The sequence below is a fragment of the Larimichthys crocea genome, chromosome X (genome assembly GCF_000972845.2).
Source record: "Larimichthys crocea isolate SSNF chromosome X, L_crocea_2.0, whole genome shotgun sequence".
Lineage (NCBI taxonomy): Eukaryota > Metazoa > Chordata > Actinopteri > Sciaenidae > Larimichthys > Larimichthys crocea.
The window spans coordinates 5,215,821-5,242,501 of NC_040020.1; the positions used below are offsets into that span (position 1 = coordinate 5,215,821).

At 39.4% G+C, this 26,681-nt stretch overlaps 1 protein-coding gene across 2 annotated transcripts; it reads right to left on the reverse strand.

The window, feature by feature from the left end:
- Window positions 1-3,771: 3,771 nt before the first annotated feature.
- LOC104917894 (uncharacterized) lies at window positions 3,772-21,763 on the reverse strand. Of its 2 annotated transcripts, XR_003463054.1 has the most exons (11): window positions 21,585-21,763; window positions 21,025-21,234; window positions 20,745-20,849; window positions 20,127-20,171; window positions 19,864-19,943; window positions 19,326-19,422; window positions 19,140-19,214; window positions 15,117-15,335; window positions 13,488-13,584; window positions 4,419-4,905; window positions 3,772-4,347 (listed from the first exon to the last, which is right to left on the reverse strand). XR_003463054.1 is itself a non-coding variant. In XM_010729471.3 (10 exons), exons 1-9 carry the CDS (start codon window positions 21,757-21,759, stop codon window positions 13,532-13,534), a joined length of 1,059 nt encoding a protein of 352 aa, XP_010727773.2. In that variant the 5' UTR covers window positions 21,760-21,763; the 3' UTR covers window positions 3,772-4,905; window positions 13,488-13,531. The 2 variants fall into 2 exon arrangements, 1 of the variants encoding a protein (XP_010727773.2); XM_010729471.3 differs by having other exon boundaries at window positions 3,772-4,905.
- Between the last annotated feature and the right edge of the window lie 4,918 nt (window positions 21,764-26,681).

Genomic DNA, 26,681 nt, shown 5'->3' on the forward strand with positions numbered 1-26,681 from the left:
AAGTTAACAGCTGATAAAAATGTGAATCAAAGCACAAGAATGCAAGACTGAAAATCTCTTGTAGGAAAATATTTGTAAAGGCACTTTTTTAATTAATGAAATAAATATGATCTGATACCATAACAAATACAATTTGAAATGTCATTCTGTAAAGGTTCCTCTGTTTATTGGAGGTGATAATGCTTTAAGGACAACACTGTGAAACACTCAGCAACCTTCCTCCAAGTGTGGGTCAAATAGCAGAGATGCCATATGCATCCAGGCATTCTGTATCACACTTTTCATTGCATCCCCTAAATAAATCTTGCCCTCCTCACTTGACAAGCCAAGAATAAAAAGGGGACACACACCGTGGGGAGTAACTATAGAAACAAACACACAGAGCTTTTTATACTTTGTTACTCCTAGATTTCATTTACATTCTTCCCATGGCAAAGAAGTACACCCCAAAATATCAAGACGTGCAGGCTAAAAAGTCAGATCCGAATCATGAATCCAAACTTTCAAATGACATTTTAAAAGGTCTTTGCTAATATCGGTGCTAATATTGATTCCTGAGCAATATGTGAAATTCAACTACCTCTCCAGTTTTAGGTGATGCGATTAGTTGATAAGAAAAGGAAAACAGCTACTAAATGCATCTGCTCTCGAGCAGAAGCATGGCATTCATTAAGCTATTAGTTTGGCTTTGTCAAATTTAGGTGACATGCCTTTAATGAGCGTCTAAGGTAAACACAGAGAGAGAGAAGCTGGGTCGAGGCCAGGCACTGCTGCCCAGCATCAACTCTTCATCCAGGGAGCAGCTCCTGATGACAGCGCACAGTAATGACTTCATGATAGATGGAAAACAAAGCCCAAGTGGATCCCATCTCTGTATCCCTAACAGCCACCCAGACAGGATTTGCTTTCTTTCCTCTCGGTGCAGTTGTTACGTCTGTCAAGATGAAGCCGCGTTCAGATCCAGATCTCTATAATTTAAGCTTTAAGTCCTTAAGTAAACACACATATTGTCTTTTTCTTTTTTTTTAATGTCACATTAACATCATCTGTCATACTTTCAGCATGTCAGTAATGTGGCTATATATCTTTTTAGCCATGATCAAGGGATGGCATTGTTGGTCAGTCAGTCCTCCACTTTGGTTTCATAGACAGAAATATCTCAACAACTACTGGATGGATTACCATGAAATTTGGTCGTCATTCATGTTCCCCTCTGGATGATTTGTTATAACTCTGGTGATTCCATAGAGTAATAATATTTTCACAATAACAGTGTCAAATTTCTACAAAGAATCGTCACCCGTATCTGCAGCTCCACTGGGCCTTACAGAGCTTTACAGTAAGGTTCAGCTCATTGTTCAGCTGTCTGGCCCACAGTTTTACTGCTTTTTAACTTAAAAGATGATAATATGTCAATACTGTTTTAACTAACTTTAAATCTAAAACCATCATCAGGTCAAAATATTTATTATACAAAAAATGAATACGATTACTTTGTCCTATATGAACCTCGGCTGGACTTGTTGTGTTCAGCACTAATTAGCAAATATTAGCAGGTACACATTATACCTCCAAAACGAGCATTGTCATTGTGAGCATGTGCAACTTCACAGACCGGCTAACACGGTTCAGACTCGAGTGATAAAAATGAAATATAATGCAAAATAAAAGTTATACAGTTACAGCAATCTCCTGACAAACACATACATCATTTATCATCATGTGGCACAAATGCGTCCTCAGTTGAAAATGTGATAGAAAACAGACTTGTATAACATGAATGAATATATAATAAACCTAAATAGATATAGAAGTAATATATAACTTAAATTTAGACAATTTAGTTCATGTAATTGTTCCAAAAAGAAATAAACTTAAATCATGACAACATTCTACAACTGACAGAAGTTTTAATGGATGTTTTCTCTTTGAGAAAGCAATAGTCTAAGTGTTCATTCTTCACATTCTGAGCGTGTCCGTAACACTTATCACTCGAAAACATACAGCTGATGAACAGCTCAGTATATGTGTGTGCCTAGAGCCAATACAGAAGGTCAACTACAGGTAAAGGTCTGCAGGATCGGAGCTAATCTCCCAAGCGGACACAAAATACCAGAGTGCTTATAAGAAAATATCTATGGTAAATACATTTAAAGCACAGATATATCAGTTCAGATCTCATCCACATTTAATCAAACTACTGTTCGCTGGGCTAGATCTCTGAATTCGGAAAGCTTTGCATCACTTAGATATAATAAGTCTCTCATCTTCAGGGGATTTAAAACTTTTAACAACAGACAGATATAGAAATCTCTGTGACTGATGAGCTGCTGTTTGCGTATGCATGTGTGTGACTTATGTTTGCTGCTTGTCTTCGCCCTGTATGTTTTTCTTTTGCCGGCCTCTCTTACATTAGAGATCTCGGTCTCACTGAGATCATCTCATCATATAGGTTATGAAAGAAAACATTTTAAAGGATCATCTGCAGAATGTGTGAAGCAGCTCACCAAAGTGACTCTGACAGATTCTTTGAAAACAAGCTATGACATCAGAGAGGTGTCTCACCCCTGATAAACTCCTTGTCTCCTTAGAATAGCTGAAGAAGATTGCCCCTACATTCTCTTCACTACTAGCATCCTAATCATCCGGCCTGTTGTAAATATACACAGCGTATAAATAGAGGATACTGAGACCTGAGACATTTGAATCCAGTTCAGAGGAGGAAGAGGTTTGTGTTCTGCTGGACTGGATGATTTGGTGCAGAGTGTCTATGACTGCGGTCAGGTTCGAGGGGCGTGCGTACAAATTTTAGATCCGCTCCTGCCGTCACTGCTGCACCGCAGGCTCAGTGCAACATTTCATCTGCTTAATGGTGGATTAAAGCATCCTGTGGGCAGATTGATATAGGCTGGTGCTATCACTTGTCTTTAAAGGAGAGCGGAAGCCCATGGAAACAGGCTGTATATAGCAGCTGGATCAGGCCCAAACACTGGGCAACACATCACTGTAGATGGAAATTATAAAAATATTATGCTCATGAAATTAAACAAGAATCTAGATCCATATATAGTCATTTAGTGATGATCTTACAGCAATTATTTGTGCATTAAACAGCAGATAATTGTTTTATCTTTATATTTCTTTCTTTTCTGACAAAAAGCATCTTTGTTTAAGCATCAACAATGACCTTACTACACGTCCACTTCTAGACGACACCGGTTCCAAAATCAGAAAGCCGGCTACTGACCCAGAAATGTGCACAGCACAGTGTTGAGGGATTCTTGTCTTTTAACACTGTCACTTTGAACTAAATGCGTTTGCACCTGGAGCTCATGTTTGCACGTACAGTAAAATGAGTCGGGGGCGATCTAAAAGAACAGTCAGCAGCAGAGATACAGAGATACGTTTGACAAATGCTAACTGACCTAATAGTTATTTTATCTGTTAAATGAGCGCATAAAACTTAAATTAGTGTTTCAGTGGGTGCCAGTATGTACTTTTATTTCAGATGCTTGTGGATACATTCTGTGGATAAAGTTATATAAGCATAGTTAAAGGTTCTGTGGTGTTTTAGGATGTTTATAAGGTTATTTTGGTTTCTAAGCAAAAAGTACCACATGATATTTGGTGAAAAATATGTTTGAAATCTTTACTTTCATTCTGTCCTGACAGCCACAACTTTTTGTGTTACTTTCATAATCAAAATGATTTGTTAAATTTCGGAAAAATTAACCATCATGGTAAATAATGCCAAGAAAATGTCAGACAAAGTTAGAATACTTTTCTTTAATACATTCAAATAACATTCACATCACAGTTTTCTGCACAATGGAAACTTTAATACCCATAATGAAAATAGCACTGAAAAAGCAAAATGTAGCATCCACAAAAATAACATTGCATCCTTAATTGATACAGGAACACTGAATCAAATCATACAGTCCTACATTGTCTTGTTTATTTATACATTTTTATCCTGATATTTTACAAATGAGTACTAAAAATACTGTTGTGTGACAAAAAAAACTATATTTTGCTCCAGTGTAAAGATCAGTTTCAGGTTACCAGGTTGTGAGCTTTCAATTAAAGGTCCAGTGTGGAACTTTTAGAGGGGCTCTATTTACAGAATATGGCCAAAAAATATTTGTGTATAATCACCCCAAAAATAAGAACTGCTAGGTTTATGTTACCTTAGAATGAGCCTTTTATGTAGACGTGGGTCCTTTCCTATGCAGTCTGCCATGTTGAACCGCTGCGTTTCTACAGTATCCCAGAATGGACAAACTAAACACTGGCTCTAGACAAGGCCTGTCACGTTTTTTATTTGTTTTGTGGCCACCATAATTTCTCCCTTATGCTAGGAAAGAGAGGGTGAAGTGAAGGGGAAACTAGATGCCACTAAATCCTTCACATTGGACCTTTAAGGATCTCTTTGGTTTGAGGAGTTGGCCGTGACTATACAATGCCAGTACTTGTATTATAACACCATTTATTTACATCATTAACTATTAATAAGATCATTAACAACAACTTAAAAACCTTTTGTACCTTAATGCAAAGTTGTATCGGAACACTTTACTTCTTCTACTTATAGGTGACACTGATACATGCTTACAACTAAATTGTAATTTGTTATAAACCATTTATTAAATGTTCGTATACTGCTTAGTGGCTGGACGGGGGTTTCAGTTGTACCAAAAATATCAACATTTAGTCTAATAAATCTAGTAAATTTGTTATCAGTAAATTATTAAAAAGCTGAGCTCAGCTGACGTTTAACTTTGAAAAAGCGGCTGTGTTACAATACATTTGTTTCCATTGTGAAGGCCAGAGCCAGCTTGATTTCTTGCACAATATGAACTGAAGTGGTCTTTTCCACTGCCTTAACAGGAGCCTTTCTTCAGTCTGAAAGAAAAAAAAAAGAAAAAAGGTAAAGGACAATGAAATCAATGTATCCCGTCCCACAGTCACGTGTCCTGCAATCACCTGCTTTTTCCACTTGTAACTTCTGCTTTGGCCAAGTTTATACGGCCTTTGTCATGACCTTTAACCTCTATGGAGAAACATCTGTTTGAGGGAAAGGATAACTGACATAATCCTACAAATCTATTGATGTGATTTATGCTTAACCACTAAGCAGCTGAAAAAAACTGCAGTCCCTGAGGGTGATATGACAGCAGGACAGGAAGGGTTCAATTTTGGATTCATCCAAATATTTGTCTCAATAAGGACATTAGAGCTATTTCTTCTTTTTTTTTTTTTTTTACTCTTTAAATCTTTCACTTTAAGACAACTGCTGCACTTTGACAATCATTCAAACCCAGTGGAATACTTCAAAATGGGATTTTGTTCTCACTAACCCCACAATCTCCAATTTGACCTGAGTTAATCTGAACTGCATCCAATATAGTTTGGTTTTAGACCAGTAAGGTGACTACAGAGGCTCAGGTTGCAGGTAAGATTTCACATCGATCTTAGTCTATGCAGCTATTCTAGGTTGAGCCACAGGGATAGATAGGGATCTGCGGAGACCAGTTAGCCTCTATAGTGAAACCTGGCTGCTGAAAGATTGTGCATTCCAAGGGGGATTTGGTAGTGTGAAAGAAAATGCTCAACTGAATCCCATGCAAGGACGTTCATCCTTTTCAGTCACCCACAAATAGAAAACACACAAATTCCATTCAGGTAAAACAATGGCACTTTGTGAAGAACATTTTTGAGGTTAAGTATGTTCTTTTGTTCTGTCTTTGGACTCATTTGACATCTGGAGCAAACAAGAACTTTCTGGACAGAAATCTAATTTTCACTTGCCAAAGTGTTGTAACACTGTTATTGTAAGAACGCAAATCAACAGAAAATGACATCACGTGTCACTGAGGTGGACTTGTGTATGCTTTGTAAAGTAATTAGTGTCTTTATTGGGGGCAATTGACACAACAAAGACTCCGTAAAAACAGAAGTCGAAACAACTGGAGCGATAAATTGCATCAAAACCGAAGGATTTATCACTGAAAGGTAAGTTTCCTGAACTACAACACAGATGGATGTTGTTCACAGAAGATGCAGATTTATGGCTGAGCTGTAAATATTCTGAAAATTTGTGTGTACATGTGCATATATGTACTAAACAAAATCGACCAATCTACCAACGTATATTTAAGTTATGCAGAAATATAAGTTGAATAGTTCAGTTATAAGCGAATGTATTGAAGGTGACTCACAATAGCGTAAAATAGATATTTTATGTCTGATTTAACGTCAATTTCAGTATTGTGATCAAAGGTTTAAGTGAGGTTTGGGATTGATTAAGTTTGGATTTGATTTATAAATATGGTCAGTGGTTTAGATTTAGGTTTGTACCAACTGGCAACCCCTGTGGCTGTGAAGTAAGGCCAATGCAGAAGTGCCAAAACTGCACCAGCCACGATCCCTGTCTTTGCCAAATTTTACATTATCTGGGCAGTGGCAGAGGCAGGACTACCACACTCTGAGATTCACAATGGATCTTCAGAAACTTGTGGGTGACGTCCATATTTATACTGCCTATAGTTTGGAATAAGGTTTGGGTTCTGGCCCAATCACACCAGCCTTTAAAACACTAAAGTTCTACAGTGATATCAATCGCTCACAGGGTTCTTGTCACATTCAACTGCAATGTTTCACCACTGACCAACAGAAAATGGAGGAAGCTATCATGTTGCACCATCTACTTTAATTTAACCCTTGTGTATATTTCATAATTCATCGTGTTTCAACATCAAATATGTCCACACATCAACTTGCATCACATGAAAAGAAATTACAGGTTTAACATTTTTGGGGAACTTTCATTCATTCTCCTCCTGAGCTCACTGTAAACTGTGTGTGAATGATGAGAGATTGATATATAATAAAGCCACGGTGTGACTCTGACAGCTTCACACTGCCTGAGGAATGTGGAGCTGATGCCGGAGGCGATACCGGCAGGTGAATGAACATCTGTCTGTCAGCAGGTCTCCTGATCTCAGCAGCCCTGCCAAATGCACAAAGCAAGGCCAGGAATGTCTGAACCGGCCTGGAGAGGACAACAGGAGGGGAAACTGTCCCTACAAAACTGTAGGCCTCATGGGGTTTGCATTCTGGGAGAGTCACAGGTCACTGACGGAGTCAGCTGCATTGGCATTTAGGCATGTGGACATGAAAGCGTTTGCGTCTTCATGCTGTGTTCATCCTTTTTTGCCACGGTCAGTGCTTGGCTTTAAGGCAGTATTGTTCCCTTCAGTTGGTTGGTACACCCCTTTGGTCCAGTGGGACATATAGCCAGATTTGGAACAGATCAAGGGTATATTCTAGTGACTTTGGTAACATAATTTTCTTCTAGTGCCACCAGTAGCTCAAAGTTTTTACTTATTAGCTTGATATCTATGAGATGGATTGCTGAGGAATTCTACATGGACATTCATGGTTCCCAGATGATGAATCCTAATGAATTTGTCCATTCATTCTCCATAATCTGGAAAATTAATGACCTAAGTCCCATCACCCATGGCCATACTTTGTGTTTAGTTAGTATTCTAGCATGTTAAATGGTGGTAAACATCAGCATGTCAACTTTGTCAAACAACAACAAAGTGCTGCTATGCCACCTGCTAGCATGGTTGTTTACCTTTACAGAGGTTTAGGTGATTTATGAATAAACTTAGATTATTTTAGTCAGGGGCTGTTAATGTACATCGATGTACAAATTATTTATTTTACTAATTATTTGTCATAGAAATCACAAACCTCAAACAAATGATTTCTTCATTTGCTACCACATAATATCAACATTTATCTAATCCTGTCCCTAGGGAATCACCAACATTGAGGCTTGAAAGGCCTGTGCACCAATGATCATAACACATTTCTAAATTACAAAACATGAAAAAAATTAGTAACTAGGCAGAGTAGAGGCAACAACGTCAATAAATCACAAAATGTCAAGGGTGTGATTGTTAACAGTTAACTCACATACATTGTGTGACTGGAGTGCCAACTCTATTTCTGTATTCTGTACAAAATGTTGTCACTCTATAATCACTACGTCCTCTTTTGTTTGTTGAGAAACGTGTAGCATGTTGTAAAGAAGTGAAACACACAACTAAATTAAGTCCTGTAAATGTTTTGTGGGCCACGTGCCAAAGCATGGACTGAAGTACAAAGGAAGAATCTAGAAAATGCAAAATGTCCATGGTGTAAATAGTGAAGGTCAGGGCCTGGCATACTCTGACATATCTTAAAATAAAAGCTTGTATGTTGGAGCATCAGGGAATGTAAAACCTTATAGCTTGCTTCGAAACGCCTGACTTGTGTGTTTCCTGGAGCAGGATACAAATCAACATGAATTCAGAATCAATGTCTGTTTCTCCCAAACATTGTTTTCATTTTTTTCAGGTTCATTCATGTGCGGTGGTCTTTGTTGAAATGTATCCCGGTTCGGGCTACACTTCACAGCAGCCGCTGCACATCCAATTCTGCAAAGACTTGCTCCTTGATAGGCAAAGAATGTGAGCCAGTTGACTCTGACATTGAGGCCACATTATTCTCCTGCAGTCACCGTGTACCCTTTAATTAGGATTGTTTGACCTATGATCTTTGGAAAGGACTTCAACCATAAGACACTGCAGGGTCATGGAGCTGGAGCAGGAAGAGGACACACCCTTTGGTTTTGATAAAGAGCTGCAGTATGCACACAGACACTGGGGAAGCTAATCTGTACACATGTGTATCGCATAGCCAGACGTATCTGATGAAGAAGAACAGTTTGTGATTGAAATAGATGACCAATGGCAGATTTATACCCACAGCCTACTTCCTGTAGGCCAGATTACACGTGTAATGACATCACACTGATAAGTTGTATTGCTTTCAGTTCAAAGATCATTCACATCATTTGTCATTTTTAAAACAAACTCACAGAAATTGCTCGGAAAACAGTGAGTGTACAGTACCTAATATGTTGACAGGGCATTAAAGAAAAAGACATGCTCAGCAGACAAAGGCCAAAGAACACTGATTTAGTTTGTCCAATAAATTTGTCACTTGTATGCCTGGAATGACTAGTAAACCTTTATTACTCATACATTGGAGCTTTAACAAGTGACACTGACCTATTCAACTTGACATCTGCCATAGGTTGTGCAAGTTGAACTTCCAACAGCTGTTTCCATCAAAGATCTTCAGGGGTTAAATGACAAGGACAACCTAATTTCCTCCCCCTGAAAACTGGCTGCTGGCTTCAGCTTCATATTTCCCAGATATAACAGATATTACAGATATGAGCGTATCGATCACCATGTCTAACTCTTAGCAAAAAAGCAAACACGTAGATTTCCCTTTAAAGAGCTTCAACTTCAGCTATTGCTTCTACACATGGGCTGTATATTTAATCCTTGAACGAGTTGAATAGTGCAGTAGTAGTCCAGTCCTGTTTCACCTTTACAAAACTTGGTTGATGCTGATAAAACCAAACCAAATGCATCTTTTAATGAAAGCCTGCTGGTGTGTGTTTAACCAGGGTGAGGGTGTATTTAAGTATCACTGTATATCCCAAAAACACTGACAAGGATGAAAGTGATGCTGCTTTATGTCTTGCTGTATGAAACTAGTGATTATCCAATTATTCCAAACATTCCTTTTGGATGTAAAGTCTCAGGTCTTATTCACTTTTTAAATAATCTAGGTTGCCTGTATTTACACAAGAATATTGCTTATGAAAATAAGGTCCAGTGTCCTGTGACCAATCTATTTCTCCTAATCCTGAATGACACTGAGTCATTTTAATCCTGACGTTCTGCTATCCAGGTGCTATCAACACTTAAATAATGTAACATGAAGTCCCTCTTCACTTAAGCTGCAAGTACATGTCTCCACATCTCCACCACCACCTTTTGCCATGCATAACGGAGCATGCTGTAAAATCCTTAAGTTTCTGTTAGAACATGAAAATCAACAAAATCTTCACAGGAAAAAAGTGATGACACACAGTCGTCAGCCTCAAAACTGCATATACAGCATACCCTGGCCCTTTAATGACGCATGTCTAATAGGTATCTTCACCACTTTGCAAGGGTTTTTAATTTCTTGACCAAAACTTGATGGTTTGTGGTAGGAAGTCAAGTAAGGAAGGGGCAGAACCAGCCTCCACCAGCTGTTTCTGTTTCTTCTCAAAGTGAGAAGGGAGTGTCAGTCTGCATTTTCCGACAGTCCCTCCCACCTGTAAAGCTGCCCAGGTGTAATGGCCGGCCTGTCGATCTGAACCACATCAAACCTCACGTACAGGAAGCTTCCCCTCGCTGTTATTACTGAGATAAAGATCCTGCATTCATCACGTTTTGCATTGTCAACTTGCCAACCGTGAACCTGTGTTTACACCTGCAATATTGCCTAAGGGAAATGATGATTTTTGCTCCTGCTGGGAATCAGGAAAAAGAGACAAATAGCTCAAAAATCAAATGACTCAATCCACATTTTAAATTATTGTCTGTCACAGGCATTGAAAGAACATAAAGTTGAGTGACTCATTTATGACCCAAAGCCACACACAAAGAATTAAAGTACTAGCTTCAGATCCCTGACCCTCCTTGTCTCTATGACCTGTCTCTGAACCAGCACCAGCAGCCCTTTCCAGAAAGAGTCTGCAAATAAAACAAGCTACTTCTGGCTAACTACTATCCCTGTTTGTCTCACACAGTTAAACCTCGGTCTGTCACTCTCTTTCACTCGCTGTGAAGTATTCATCCCAGGCGGTACAGACAGTTTCCTCCAACATTAGCCATCAAACATGAAAGCAGAACTCTGACTGGAAAATAACACAGTGACGTCCAAGGTCTAATTATGCTAGTTTAGTTTATGACCTGTCAGCTCACATCCATTATCCACAACTGCAGAATGGTGAGTAGCCTTTCAACTTCAGTTTCCAGCATGCTCATCACTTCCCAGACCAGGTGGGAAAGAGTGAAGAGTTCACTTTTTCCTTTTCTCTTCCCTTTTTCTAATTGCCAGCAACAAAATGTCTCACAGTTTCTCACAGACTACTAGAGACATGATTCAGCTGTCTATGAACTGAGTGTAATTATTGACTTCAGACTACAGACAAATAAATCAAAATCTAAAATGAATCTAGAAAAACACGCTTTCGACTTTTTGGACAACAAATATGTCCTTTAAGTGCTTCCAATGAACTTCTAGTACATTTACACAAAAGGAAATTTACATATGATGATTTAAAGATAAATATATGGGGTTTGCATAGAAACAGTTGCCATCTCTGAATATTACACCTGGTACTAACTCTCTGGGATCCTATCAATTGCTTTTTTAATTATGAGGCGATTGCTCGGACCCCAGAGGGTTCTGGATCATAAACAATCTGATCTGGCCTTTGTGGTATTGTTATGGTATTTATATCGAATTCTCATTATCCTCATTGAGATCAGATCTCTGTAATCCAGAGCAAAACCTGAGTAACCTGAAGCAGCAGCAAATCAGCCCCAGGCTCTTTTAAAGAAACAGTGTTGGTCAATTATTGAATTAGTACAAACCATATCGATAGAATGATTTGAGCAGGTATTATGTTATTAGGTATTATTAGACACCACAAATTACTGAGACAAAGGTAATCAAGTTATTACTTTCCATAACCTTGACATATGTTGGGTTTTTTTTCACTTCGTACAATCTGTATCATCGTATCAAAGTTATATTTCCAAAACAACTTTGCTCTAATAAAGAAAGGGCTTGCTGCTCGATGCTTGATGCAGCTTGTCTTGTCACAGAACAGAAGACTTCTGACTTTCTTCCACCTTAAGTAAACATCCAGCCTCAGACATAAATATAGCTAGATGCCTTTCATCTAAAAAGAAAAGAGAGTAACTTGAGGCAAGCCCGTCTCCTTTAAATTATGTTTATGAAAAACTTTTTACCACCAATTATATCATGTTGAGAACCATAGTTGCTGTCTGGATTATGTTCGCAGACACAAAGAGTGAATAAGGTGTTACATTTTTGTACGGCACAGTAGACAAAGGAAGGTGTTTTGGGTGGATGGTGAGTTGACTTCCTTCTGTGTGTGGTGTGGTTTAGACAACAAAAGCAGTTTGTGGTTTTGACTGTGAACACGAGGCATGAACTGACTTTAAGTCCTAAAATACTACTGCTGATTTTAGATTTGATGGCTTACTCTGAGACTTTCACAGCTTACTGTGATACTTGAATAGAACAGAGCCATCGTTATTGTTATTAAACACCTGTGGTTACGTTCCTACTACTGTACACCGTGTCCCACCGTGTCCCACCGTGTCTGTGGTGCACAAACTTTTGGGACACGGTGTACTGTATGACAAGTCAAAAGGTGTATTAATATAAATGCACATCTCATTACATTCTTTGTTATCCTGAAGACATGCTCGCTCTGGAAGCAGGTATTTAGAGACACAACTATAGTGCCTTCACCAAAGTGGAGATGCTTGGGATTTCTGAAGCTGGTGTTTTTGTGAGACTGGAGCTGATCCGTGACTGCTAACACGGGAGCATCTGAGCGGATAGCTTCTCAGATGTGAGCTTATCATCAGCTGTGAAGAGCAGCGTGAATTCCTCGGGCCTCAGGCTTCAGCCCTAAGTGTTTCTGAGCAGACAGGAGGAGAGAAGGAGTGTGCAGGTGCAGGTGTGGAGCCTTACATCCTGAAGCACATGATGATTAGGCGGAGAGGGCCCGTGTTAGTACTTGTGTAAGAAGAATCTCATCCGTCAGTGGAAGAGAGAAGAGAGTGCAGGATGATCCAGAATGAAAAAGGGAATGAAAGCCTTAGTTGTAGTTAGCAGAAATAGAGTGATAGCAGCTGGTTTTGCATTAATTAAGTAAATCATTTAGAGAATATAACCTATATATCAGCATGTAGATTCATTTTAAAGACTAAAAACTGTTGTTTTAATAACTGTTTGACAAAAAAATCTGAATTCATGGTCCATTTACGAGATATTTCTTTGGTTTTTATCAGTAGATTGCGTTTGCTCAGTGTGTGCCATCACCTAAGTGTGGTACTTTGGTCACATTATAGTAACAAAAGAAACAATAGAATGCAGTTATTAGTATGGGAAATAGATATTATTTTGAAGAAAGCCTTTAGCTATGTAACACATGAAAATATATGTTGTGATACTGACTTTTTCCACCAGCAGGGAGGCTCAGTTTTGGATGCAGCTTCCACTGTGTATTTATAAACTACTGGATGTCAGACTGTCAGCATGATTTATAATTTTGGGGACAAGCACATTTTATAATTTTAGATTTAATGGTTATGACTCCTCTATTTTTAATATCTTAGTTCAGGATGGGAAGCTGTAACACAGCACTCCAAGTGGTCGTACGTGTCCTGTTGATCGACAGTTCAGGGTGGGGGTTTTCCCTTCATTAACACCTGAGCTGGCTGAAGCAGCTGCAGCGCAGCGTCTGTCTGATTCGCTCTTACCGAGTTCCTGGAGAACAGCAACAGAGGCGGAGAGGCAAAATGTCTCACACCGGAGAATCGAGAGGAATGTCCCAGAAGAGTTTGCTTGACACCAGATCTGTTTAGAAGACAAAGAAACAAACAGATAAGATTTAGTAATAGACATATATGAACTACTAATGAAATATATGAAGATATTGGTAGGATTATCAGTAAAACAGTGTCAGATTTGGTCGTTTTTATGTTTATTTTCCTTACCATACTGACATATATGCATAAAACATATGTCTTGTGGTCTGTGGAGGTTCTCAGTCGTCCAGATCATCTTTCATTGAGAAGGGTTAAATCTGGAGCAACTGGACTTGGTTGTCGATCCATCATTACCCACCAAGTAGAAACAATGGCCTGGTTAACAATCCCACCCAAGGTAAATACCTGGATTTCCCCACCAGTCGCTCAGAACTGAAGAAACCTCTTAGAAGAGAGGTGAAACGTTTTCATGGATCTACAACTAAGTCGAGTTGCCCCAGATTGAACCATTTATATAAAAATATAACATGTATGTATACAGTATGCATTGAAAGCGTTATTGATCATTGTTTTTCCTGTGAAGAGACTACATCCTTTCCTAGTATAACTCCAACGTACGAAAAGTTGGAAAAATTCAATCTTCTTTCCCGTTTTACCATCTGATTCTGTCTGTCTTGTCTTTCTGTCTCTGTTGTGGTGTTGCTGAGCATGGCTCTTGTCTGATCACCTCACCACCTGTTCCTGTTGAGTCTCCTACATGGAACCTTGCTCGCCATTTATTGTCTCTCGTCTCTCTCTCTCGTCTTCATTGCGAGATCCTATTCTGCCATTGCACTATATCCTCTTGTTCAATCAACTGATTCTGGTCTCAAGCTTGCGTTTGCTTTCTGAGTCCACTTCCATTCATTTATTCGGTTTATCTCAAACTAATGAGACTTCAGTAGTTTGAGTCAACCAAATTAAGTGGGTATCTTCCAGGTTCCCAGTCTTTTATAACATTGCCTCTTTGTGTTACTATCCCTCCACTTCAACTCAGCAAGAAAACGTTGTCTGGTGAATCAGAAGGAAGGAGTTTTTTAACAAAAAGACTAACTTGATTCAACTTGCTCAAGCCGCTGAACCCTCAGTAGCTTCAGCTAATTTTTAAAGTTTTTGGGGGTTTTTTTTGCAGAAATTGGATCAATGACTAAGGATGTGGACTGACATTTTAACAGTATAGCACAACTAGGAAGGGATCATTTCACTCCTAGTATGGAGAGGATACATCAGCCAATAAATCCAATATGGATATGTTAGCAATATATTAAGATAGACTCAATCTTAATGTTGTGGATTTTCAAATTCACTGTAGAAGTTGTACACATTAGGCCTGTAGTAAATGACTGCAAAGCTGTAAGTTCTCCTTTTTGTCTCCACTTAGCGGAAAATGTGTTGAAATGACACGTTGCAGTAAGTGCTGTCACGTAGACACCATGTGAGTGTACAGTAGATTCAACAAACTTAACTATACAGTCATACCAAAGATACTGCTGTATTCTTTCAAACCTGTGAAAGGTTTGTGAAAAAATCTCAGACACTACGAGATGTGAGATCTGTAGGGGACAAACTTGAAATACCAACCCATCTGCTGACTGACGTCAACATTGTTGCTGTTGTTCTCGTTTGTCTCCTTCAGCGATTCCACCGAGGTCTTGTTGGAGACGGCGCCTTCATCATCAGTTTTTTCCTCCACGTTCGGCTCCACAGGTGCAGCGACATCCTCTTTGGGTTTGTCAGAGGTGGCCGGAGCTGCAGACTCAGCATTGGGACCAGCCTCAGTTTCAGACTTATCAGCCTTAGCTGTAAAGTACAACAAAAGCAAATTGCTTTTTCAGTGTTTTTCATAAACATTAATAATCTTCTCTGAATCAAGTTATAGCGTGACACATGCAGGTGAAAACATGTGGATGAATAAAAACAAAACATAAGGTTGAGTCATTGGAATACACTGGAAAAACCCAACATTTATGACATGTCATTTCAATAGGAAGTTAAACTGATGCAATAAATTAATTGTGCAATATTGTTGAGATGTTTCTCCATCACTTGAACTTCTATGGCATTGCAGATTCGATATTTGTTTGACTGCATTCTGTATTTAGCACCTGCATAATAACAGTATTTCCACTAATATAGCCTGAAGTGGTTTTGCCCTTTCTGACAGTCAGGGGGGGATTTCTCTCAGGCAAAGGCATTTCAGGGGGCCACCATGTTGGTAATGAGGCGGCTGATTACTGACCAATTCCTAATGAGCCACAGCCATGCAGCTGTTGGGAGACTGTGGGAAAGTAGGGCGGCCCCATCATTATCTGACCTAGGGTTAGGTAGAAGGAAAGCGGAGATGAAGTTGTTCTAGTCATTATTTGGCCGTGAGTAAGATGGCTCCTCAGGCATCATTCCAGTCTTCAGAGAATCATCATGTCTGCTTGGTTTATGGTGGATGACTAAGCTCTTTATCACAGGTGGACTCTTGACCTGACTGTAAGCTCACCATTCTCCTCCAGAGACTGGAAATGTGATCTGAACCTGGTGCTTGTTATATAAAGAGTGACTGGATAGAATGCGATATTTAAAGATATAATTCAACCTTTATTTGCTTGCTTCATATCTGGGTGTTACTGAGACAGAGCCAAGTGTCAGTTACTTCAGCTTAAAGATTGGAAACTCCAAAGTAAAAAATCTAAAGCTCACTAATTAACCCTTGGGCAACAACAGTTGGGTTGGCCTACACCATGTAACTCTCTCTAAAATATTGGATGTATTGCCTGGAAATTGTGTCGGATTTGTCCAATACTTTGGTTTTAGTACCAAAGCAAAACTAATGGCATTCCCATCAGCTGTAGTTTGTGTTATGTGTTAATATTAAATGTTACTATGCTAATGCCAATTTGCATTACACACCAGGATGTTCGTCTTGAGGACATTAGCCTTACAGAGCTCTTGAACTCTCTCAAACTCTTTCTATGAATGCCATAGAAGAAAGACCATCCAAAGATGTCCACCTTTAATCACAGCAATTACCATATCTCAGTGACGGCAGGTTTTTTTATCCTGCCTTTTTACATCGTACAAAATTGTTTGTTTCAAGCACTCCTTGACCTTTAGAGAAATAATCCACAGCAAGTTAATTAATGAGCTTTACTGTCTGAATATAAGGTGTTGGTAGGCAGATTTCTTTAACTTTGGAGAGGAGTCAGACTAGCTGCTTCCCTTCTGCTTTCAATAGGCTAACTGCCTGTCACTCTTTATCATTCTTATTGGAGTCTGGGGGCCTATCATAGCCCCACCCAGCATCAACCTAAGCAGTGGTATAATCAGCAAGAATAATTGAAAGCACCTACTGTATGTGTGTGTGTGTGTGTGTGTGTGTGTGTGTGTAGGGCTTTTATCAAAGTGGTATCGACATTTATTTCACAAAATGTTGAAATCAATACCGCAAAACTACATCTTAGTAGTTCTTCTGTGTGACAGCTTTCTTGGCCTGTTTATGCTGGCTGTTTATTTGTGTACGTGTGTGGGAGCTAATCTCAATGTGACCTTTAGTGTTAAAAAAAAAGAAAAGAAAGAAGAAGTATTTTCACTCAGCCATCAGGAAGTGACAAATTAGAGGGCTGATGAAAGTCAACTCTCCACTAATAATCTTTCTTTGGTTTAAAATGTCACAGACCAGCCAAGTTGAACTATGTTTCTTTGTTATATTACATTATTGTTATGCTTATCTCATTCTTTAATTTTACAGTCCTTCTCATCATTGAAGGAAATGAGTCACAAACATTCAAGCAACTTCCACTTAAGATGAAAAACATTATATGGTTAAAAAAAAAAAGAAACATTTCATGCACAAGCTTCTCACTACATTTCTTTGTATACCAACCCAAAGAAATCTTTTACCAAAGGGCCCAAAGGCGAAGAGAGAAAGGGGAGAGGGGGAGTGTTTCCATGATGTCATGGTTGTGGCTGTTAAACAAAGTGCAGTTATTTTCAGTCTGATCTCACATACAGAAATTTCGGGTGCAGAAGATGCTGCAGAAGACTGGCTTCAGGGGAATTTCTATTCTTGTCACAGAGATGTTGTAATTGAGGAAATCACATTTTGCTAAGCGTCTGGCTGGTTTCTTCATTGCTCACTACTTGAAACACTCGAGATAAAACAAGTGAGTTTGAGTACACTGGACAAGGAGTCATCATCAGCCATATCAGATTCTTCTTCTTGCCATCGAGTTAAATTAAAGCAGCTGTAACAAAACCCAGGTGCATGATTAGAAACCTGACTGCCCACCTGCTCTGATTCCTGATAAACAATATTTCCTCCCCATGAGAGGAGGAGAACCATTTAAAAGGTAGTTGCTTTTCAAAGCGGCCATCAGCACTGTCCATATAAACAAATGGTGGCCCAGGGCAAAGAGGCAGGCCCAGGCATGAACTGTGAACCATTTACCTTTCTAATTCATCCTGGGAGGATTTCTTTGAGTGAAACAAGAACATTCATTCTCAGGCAGATTACGATGTTAAAACAAAAAGAAAATCATAATGTTTTGCATGATTGTGCCTCATATTTTGTTGTAAAATCAACTCATGGAGGAAAGTATTTTCTTGAATTCATAAATATCTGCTTTTGTTGCCCAATATCTGGGTTTTAAAAATGACTGACTGCATATGAAGACAAATACTTTATGTTTTTCATCTGAATTATGCAGAACAACACTTATTTTATGTGGCAAAATAACAACAATGTAAAAGACAATGAGGCGTCACCTGCGCTTAAACTCAAACTTAATAAGCTTGTGATTTTGTTAACTTGGCTTTCGTTTCCATCAAGTGGTAGAAACGAGTACTGCAGGTTAGGTTTTCAGCTCGTCTCCTCTCAAAGTCAGGAAGCGATGTGTGTCAGTTGTGCATACACTTTACGTCACACACATTTCAAAACTTTTCTGTCGAAGTCCTTAACTGATCTAAATTAATTTGCAGAAGTTGTTTTTCAAGCGAGAGTCATTCTCGTGCGCATAATTTCAAGTTTCCTTCCCATGATATTCACACCAACAATAAACAATCACTTCATACACATGTTGTCGTGACAACTTTAACACATTTGCTAAATATAGGAAAAAACCTAACACTTTTTTGCATTCGCTTGACAAATGAATGCCTGTATAGAGGAAAACACATTTCACACATCTACTTGCAAGAAAGCCTTCAAGGATATATGTCACAGTATCTGTGTTAACGTAGAGAGCTGTCACAAACTGCACTGCACTTTTGTTCAGTTTAACTGATAAGAAAGAGGAAGGAAAACAGTACACAACTATGTGCAATAAAACAAATAACAAATGAGAAAATAAATTCGTATTGCCTTGATTTAGATCCTCCTCAATATATAATTGTTTCTTCCTTGGCCCATGCTACACCCGTCTACTAATTTTCATGAAAATCGGACCGGTACTGTTTCCCTAAACTTGCTGACAGACAGCTGACATAACATCCTTGTTGGAGGTAATGAGCCCACAAAATATTTTTTAATTCAACCCAAACAAATGTCCTGTCCTGTTTCTCTGAGCTCCAGCAAAACGATAAAAATCTGCTGATCACTCACAGGTTTGTTCTTACCTTTCTCCTGTGCTTCAGGTTTCTCCTCTGGTTCTTCTGGCTCTTTTGTAGGAGTGTCTGCAAAGGTATGCAAACCTGAAAAGCGGATGTTGATCACAAAAGTTTGGTTTTAATGATTGATTTTTTTTATTTTATTAATTTGGCAACTTCTCAGTAGCACTGTTAATGTAAGAGTGTTGGACTGACCGTTCTGAGATACAGTATCAGCAGGCAACTCTGGCTCCACAGCGCTGAGAGGGATGTTGATTTCATCTGGTCTGGAAGCAAAGTCAACAGAGTAGCGCTGCAGGAACACACACACAGAAACACACAACAATTGCGGTTTGACATTTTGGGACCACTTTCATGTCATGTGCACTAAATATGAAGTTATTGCCAGTGGCTGCTTATCTAGAAACAAAGACTAGAAAAAGTTAGCTTGGTTCTTTCCAAAGTTAAAAAATAAATGTACCAACACCTCTAAATCTGTCTAATTGTAAAGATTGTAATTAATTGTAAAGAACCAAACAATATCATGGTTTACAGGCTTATAGTGCAACTAAACAAACAAGATCTAATGTGTTAATTAGTATTCTTTAGACTAGTTGTTTTTAGTCTTTATACTGAGCTATGTTAGAAAACAGACAGGAGAGTAGTAACAATCTTCTCGATCATCTAACCCACATGTAGAAAGGAAAAGCACATTTCCCTAAATGTCAACGAAACAACAGGCTACTCTACTTACCCTTCCTCTCTTTCGTGCCACATAGCAGGCGACTCCAAAACCAAGAGCTACAATGATGATCACAAATAGGATGATAATGCCTGGAGGAGGTAATATAGTTCATGTTTATGAAGATTGTAGTAAGCAATGCGGCTCCAGACAAAGACATACATCTTTTTATGTAGTATAAACTAAACTAACAGTATAGTTAAAACATCAAAAATACATATATGGCTGGAAATAATTTAATATTATGTGCTGGAGCACGTTTAAGTGTCACTAACCGGTGCTGTCGCTTGATGCCTCCTGTGGTGGTCTCTTAGTGGTGTCTGTAAGAACAAAGTTCAAATTTTAAAGGCAAAAGGTTGACATGAAACAATGAATATGAAGTTGGGATATCAGTAAAAAAAACTACATTCATTATACAGTCAACAATATAGTGGCCTATAGGATTCAGTGGCATCTAGGTGAACTCTCTCCTTCCCAGCATGAAGTAAAGAGTCAATGTTAAGTTTGTCCATTCTGAATTGCTGTGGAAACATGATGGTTCAACATGGTGGACTCTTTAGAAGAAGGATCATACTAAAGTAAGTCAACTATATCAGTTCTTATCTTTAAAAAATCACACATACTGGACCTTTAAAGCTGCATTAACAGATTCTTTTGGCCACTTGGGGAATGAAAAAAACTGAAAATACAACAGTGACATGTTCGCAAACAACTGATGATCTACATTTTCAGTGCACACAGAGCAATATCTAGAGTTGTGTTCCTGTACGCTGGAGAGTGGACTTTGGGAGTGACCCAACATTTGTACTCAGTGTTTGATAATGGAAAATTAAAGCTACTCAGGGAAAAACAACCTGTAGAATACAGTTTATTCATCAGCAGTCTCTACTTACTCTCCTTTTCTTTTTCTTTGGTGGTAAATGTGCTACCAGTAGGAACGATGGGTTTAGGTGTGCCTGAGAACGGTGAGGCACTTGTGGTGGGGTTTTTTTCATCACCTGAATCAAACATGCATGTTATTCCAGGAACAATCATTAAACAACAACAACAAAAAAAACATGATGATGATGAATGTACTGGCTATCAAGCTCAATATCTGTGACAGAATTGTTTTTAGGAAACACTCATTGGTGCATGCATAAAGCAATAAACAGCTCAGATAGTAGCTCTCACCTTTTGTTGAGGGTCTGATGGTGCCGGTGATGGTGGTGGTGTTCATCGTACTGATGGAGATACTGCTGATCATGGTGATATTGGGTGGTACAGTAAAGGGTGTAGAGGCATTGTTATCATCATCCATTGCCTCACCAGATTCAGTTGTAATTGTGGTGCTCATTCCCAATGTTGATGCCTCATTTGCTGTGACAGAAGCCACAATCAAACCTGCAGGAAAGAATACAGCCATGAACAATCCACAACGCAAAAACAACAAAGGTTTAAGCATTCAGATTCAACAAACTTTATGTTTTTTCTCAATATGTGTTTGTTTTCATTTTGTTTCTGTGTCTCTATACAATAAAGAATGAATCGCCAAAAGACAAATATTGTTCTAATTTCTTTGCTGATCTCTCAAGTCAACTTGGCAACGTATCAAACTACACGACTTACAATAGATCTGTTACTGTAACTGCAAAGCTTAAACAGAACCAGCTATGTAAGTATGTTAAGGTGTGGCCGCGTTTGCCTTGTCAAAAATTGTTATGTCATTAATGCACAAAAACAAAGAGTCTCACCCAGGATAAAGAAGGAAGGACCGACCAATGTCATTGTAAGTTTGTTTGATGTCAGCAGTAGCTGAGAAAAACAACAAATTCTAGCTGTAAAGTTAGGTATTAGTAAAGCTCTCTGCCTGAAGGTAATTCTCTGACACGCTGCTTGTCTTCCTGAATGTCTCAAAATGTGTTGCATGCATCTAGAAAGAACAAAAAAAAAAAAGAGGATCAACGTCTGTGATGACAGCAGGATGCATCAAAGAACAGTGTTGCTTAAATAGTAAGAGGAAACATTCTGCTACCATGTTGCCACAGACTCTCTTTTTACCGCAAAACAACAAGAGGTGATAGATGTGGATTGTTTATAAAAAAACATTTATATTTTGAGTCACTGTTAATCTAAATTTAGTGAACAATATGGCATAGTAGTGCCAGCTGTAACACCTGTGAGAGCAAATGTTTTATCCAGTAGCGTTACTGTTTCATTTTCCAATTTATATTTTCTATTTCTTTCCGCCAAACAATATGTTATGAAGTTATAATTACAAATTGTATTCCTTGTTTTTGAGATAGTGCTGAAAAATAGATTACTTTCCATTGTTGTCAGTACTATTTCATGCTCACTAGATGTCGCTGTGACTAAGGGGAAGGACGCCAGATGGATTTTAGACTGTTGCCTTTTCTTGCTGAAGGTAAAACTAACTTTAACGTCACCTCGATTTATTTCTTGTCTGATAAACTGTACAAGAAATGAGATTCATAAAATATAGGGATGATGGATTGACGTGGCACTGCAGCCTTTTTTTTTTTAAGTGATAAAGATCAATAATATTATTGTTGAGGCAAAAGAAGACGTTATTGTATGTTTGGTGGTCTGGTGGGAAAACGACATATACTGTAGGTTTAATGAGAAAGCATTTGGAGGTGCGAATCAGTCGAATAGTCAATCAACATTATTATTTGTCAAGCGACAATTCAAAACTTTCACTTGTTGCAGATTAAATGTGGAAATCTGATGCTTTTTTCTCTCTTTTGGACTGTTGGTTAGTTGGAGAAATAAAAACAAGTATTTATCACTATTTTCTGGTATTTTATAGACCAAAGCTCAGAAATAATTGAAATTAGCTCCATTTAATTCAGAACGAGCATTAGTTGCTGAAATGTTTTATGAATGTTTATAAATGTGTGTGTGTGCACATGGTTTACAAGTGTGTCAGCATTACTTGTCTTGTGTGGGTGGAATTGTTGTAAGGGTGTATGTGTGCTCAGCCTTGTAGGTTCATTTATTACTGTTTATTTCCCCATGCCAGTGGTAATCAGCAGCAGGATTAGTGTTAACTGCCACCCAGTCACTGGCAGGCTCCACGTGGGCCACCGCAGGCCCCTCCTGTCGACTGGCCTGACCGGGTCTGTCCGGGGCCCACTCGCAGTGACGAGGAACTGGGAGTCCGCTAACCCTGAAAAAAAAAAAAAAAGACCCCTGCCTGGCTTCCTCTCTGGGCCACCTATCACCACATCACAGAGCCCAGGGACCAGCACCAGGCCTGGCCCGGTGGATGAGCTAATCACTGAGAGGAGAGGAGAGGAGAGGAGAGGAGAGGAGAGGAGAGGAGAGAGTGTGTTTCTATGTGTATGTGTGTGAGAGAGACACAGAGAGGGGAGAGAGCTGGACCACCCACCCGGAGGATTCAGAGGCACAGGATTCACAGCCCATTCTGTTGACCTGCCACACCGCCCCAGCTCTGGGCAAGGCCCTCCCCAATTGTTCCGCCTGCTAACATGAGGAGGGGGGTTAGACAAGGGGGTATGGGGGGTGGACGAGCAGTAAACAGTGGGCTGAGCTTCTCTCCTTCAGCGCACAAAGGGGCTGAATTGTGTCGGGACTGGAGCACTTTTTAGAGTGGCCCTGCCATGGGGCCTGAATGAAACATCTGTGGAGGCTGAGCCCGAGGGAGAAAATGCTATTTTGCTGTTCAACCACACTGACAACCTGTTTTCTCTTTCTTTACCCCACCACCCACCCCACCACACACCCCACACACCACCACCACCACTACCACCACCACCACCTCCCCTCACTGTTATTTCTCCCTTGGCCTTGTAAAACTATTCATACTGTATACTCACATTTGCCAAGCAAGTAACAGAGAAGCAACAGTAAACGAGAGAGGGAGAGATGACTTGAAGGTTTTCCACATGCTTATGAACCTGCACTTTTTTTTTTCCAGTTTAATCGAATTCAATTTACTTCATTTCATCAGGATAATCCAATCAATATAAATACAGCTCTCCAAACAAACACAAGTATTAAATTAAAACATATAAAACACAGTGTAGCACTGGCACCCAGATTTCAGTGTGCATTTAAAAGCCTGGCCAACTAACTTTGACAGAGCTTATAACACAAATGTTGAGTCTAGATGAGCTCTATACAAAAATATTTAAATGAACTATCACTTAGTAAGTGTCGGGGGAACGTTTTGCATACTGAAAAGTGACAAACACAACACTTTTTTCTAGAATCTGATTAGAAATGCTTAAAGAAAAAGCAGTCAGACCACAAGATTATCTAAAACACACTATTTGGAAGTAAAATCAAAAGTGAGTGTACCAAAAATGTTTGTAATAATCCCTTATTGCACAGTAAAGTATACAACTAACAGTTTGGTTGATAATTTTTCGATTTAACTTCCAACCTGAGGATTTGTTTAAAAGCTGTATGATAAGCTGACTGCTTGTGTTTGTTGTTACATCAAAATTCCACTGTAGTTATGTCGCCACTTTTCAGATCTTGGAGTACAATGCTACTATTTACCAATGGCATTTCAGTCAGAAACAATTTTATAGCAAGTGGTTATGTGGTTATATGTGGCGGAAAAGGCTCTGCTTGCTTCATTGATTGCCAAAACCATGAAAATAAGTTATGAAGTGGAACTATCCTTTAACTCCTCAAGTGTTTGAGCTGGAGACAGCTAATATCCTTTAATCACATGAATACAGTGAATACAGTAGCGTATGGAGGCTGTCATGGGTGTCAGCCTCCACAGAGAGTCCATCCATCTATCAACATCACCTCTATAAAACCCCCACTCCGCTTTCCAGAAAGAACCCCCACAATCTCAGCCCTCTTTCCCCGCAGTCCTGCTCCACCACATGCAGCTCAAAGAGAGAGAGACCACTGAGACATTTCAGTTTAATTGAAGGGGAAACAAAGATCCCTGCTTACTTCCTGGTCAACCATTTTCTTTAATCAATTTCCTCCCTTTGGTCCTATATCATCTGTAATTACTTTCCCTTTCCCGCCCCTTGTGGGTTCCTCTTGGAGCAAAGGTCCACATACACATAAGGACACACACACACTTATTGCTAACCCCCTACCGTAAGCAGGCAATACCTTCGGCATCAATACTCGTTGCCCCCCTTTGGTTCCTCAAGCTTGAACAATAGTGAAGGCCCACTGGCTCCAGAACCCCACTAAGCAACCCCTGACCCTGCCCACCTACTCCACTAAACCCCTACACACACACACACACACAGGTTCACGTGGTATGTACTCTTATATTCACGTCGTAGACATTGTCACACATGCACACACAGCTCGTATGAGTTTGCAGTGAATGGGGGGAAGGAGAAGGGGAGGCGAGACAAGGGAGAGAGGGGGGGTATATGGCCACTTTAAATACCAGTTCAGCTTGTAATCACTGGAGTTTGAACTCAGAAGACTTCTTGTGCTAAGAGGTCAAGAAGCCAGAGCACTCATTCGCTGCTTTCTTTCTTCCCTGCTGCCCTCTGCCACTCACTTCCCTCAATGGGTCTCTATGATCCATAAGCTGGTTACGTACAGTGAAACCAGCGCTGATAACCTGAGGAAATGTTCCAGCAAAACAATGAGCGTGTTGTATTCCCAGCGTTTTCAGCGGGAGAGCGAATAATACAAATTCATCGTGGCACAAGCTTAACTTTCCCCTGTGCTCAAATAACACAACTGGATCTTCGGCCAAATTGTAATTTTCTGGAAGAACTGAGCTTTATTTGCAAATGGTTCCCAAGGAAATTCATTAAATTGAACCCAACTGCCAAAAGGAATATCAGACAATGCCTGTAAATATCGCATGTAGTGTTAAACCCGCTGCTTACCTCAGGACATTTTGTGTACATCTGGTATAGCATGCATGAAAATGCCCTTCAAATTATACACCTTTATTGGACTTTTCACAATTCCCAAATATGACCACCCAGAGAACACAGCCCATACCACCCACGCACTATTGAGTGGATTTATCACTCAGCTGATGCCAGTGTTGCCTGATGAATGAAACCGGCTTACAGTATTGGCATCGTTACCTTGTTTGATGGGGAAGCGAAAAATCAGAAACCCCTATATAAATAGGTATTAGCCATGGGAATAGGAGAGGAGAGGTGTTGCCTGCAGGCAACAATCACAATGTAAATGCCAAGGAAAGTGCTGGTGCATTATTGTAAAAAATAAAGAGCTGATGGGGGAAATGTTTGTGTGTGGTAAAGACAGTTCTAAAATTGGCTTCCAGTTAGTCAGCAGTGCAGTGGGATACAGATAGGAGGTAAACAGTGGTGTCAGCCAGAGGATACAGAGATCACAGCAACTAGTGATTATTTTTACTACCACTTAATCTTTTGATTAATCTTAATCTTGTAATTATTTACTCTAAAAATGTCACAATATACAAACAATAGAGGAAAATGCACAGTAAAATTCCCCAGAGACAAAGGTGAGGTCTTTAATTGTCTTGTTTTGCCCAACCAACAGTCCAAAAATCAGAGAGACAGAGAAAGGCATTAAATCCTTTTGGCAGGGTTGACAGCATGTTGCCATGTGACCAGTTGATTATCAAAATTGTTGTTGATTAATCGGCTGATTCTTCCAGTGCTAAATATAAATGGTGTTTAACTTTTAAAACGCAGAATACTGGAAAACCTGAACAACTACAGTGTCTATGCCAACTGAGCAAATTCATAATTTTCATGTGATGTCACATTTCTATGGAAACTCCCACTTGGAGTGCAAAGCAAGGCTTTCTTCCCCATCCAAGTTAGTGAGCGTTTTCCGACAGACTATGTTTGTTTAGCCAAAACGCCGGA

Excerpts from the sequence above, each read along its gene's own strand:
- LOC104917894 (XM_010729471.3), bottom strand. The coding sequence starts at position 21,759 with ATGCAACACATTTTGAGACATTCAGGAAGACAAGCAGCGTGTCAGAGA. Across the intron at positions 20,172-20,744 it reads CAAAGAAAAAGAAAAGGAGA|ACACCACTAAGAGACCACCA; the intron begins GTAAGTAGAGAC and ends TTGTTCTTACAG. Across the intron at positions 15,336-19,139 it reads ACCTGAAGCACAGGAGAAAG|CTAAGGCTGATAAGTCTGAA; the intron begins GTAAGAACAAAC and ends TGTACTTTACAG.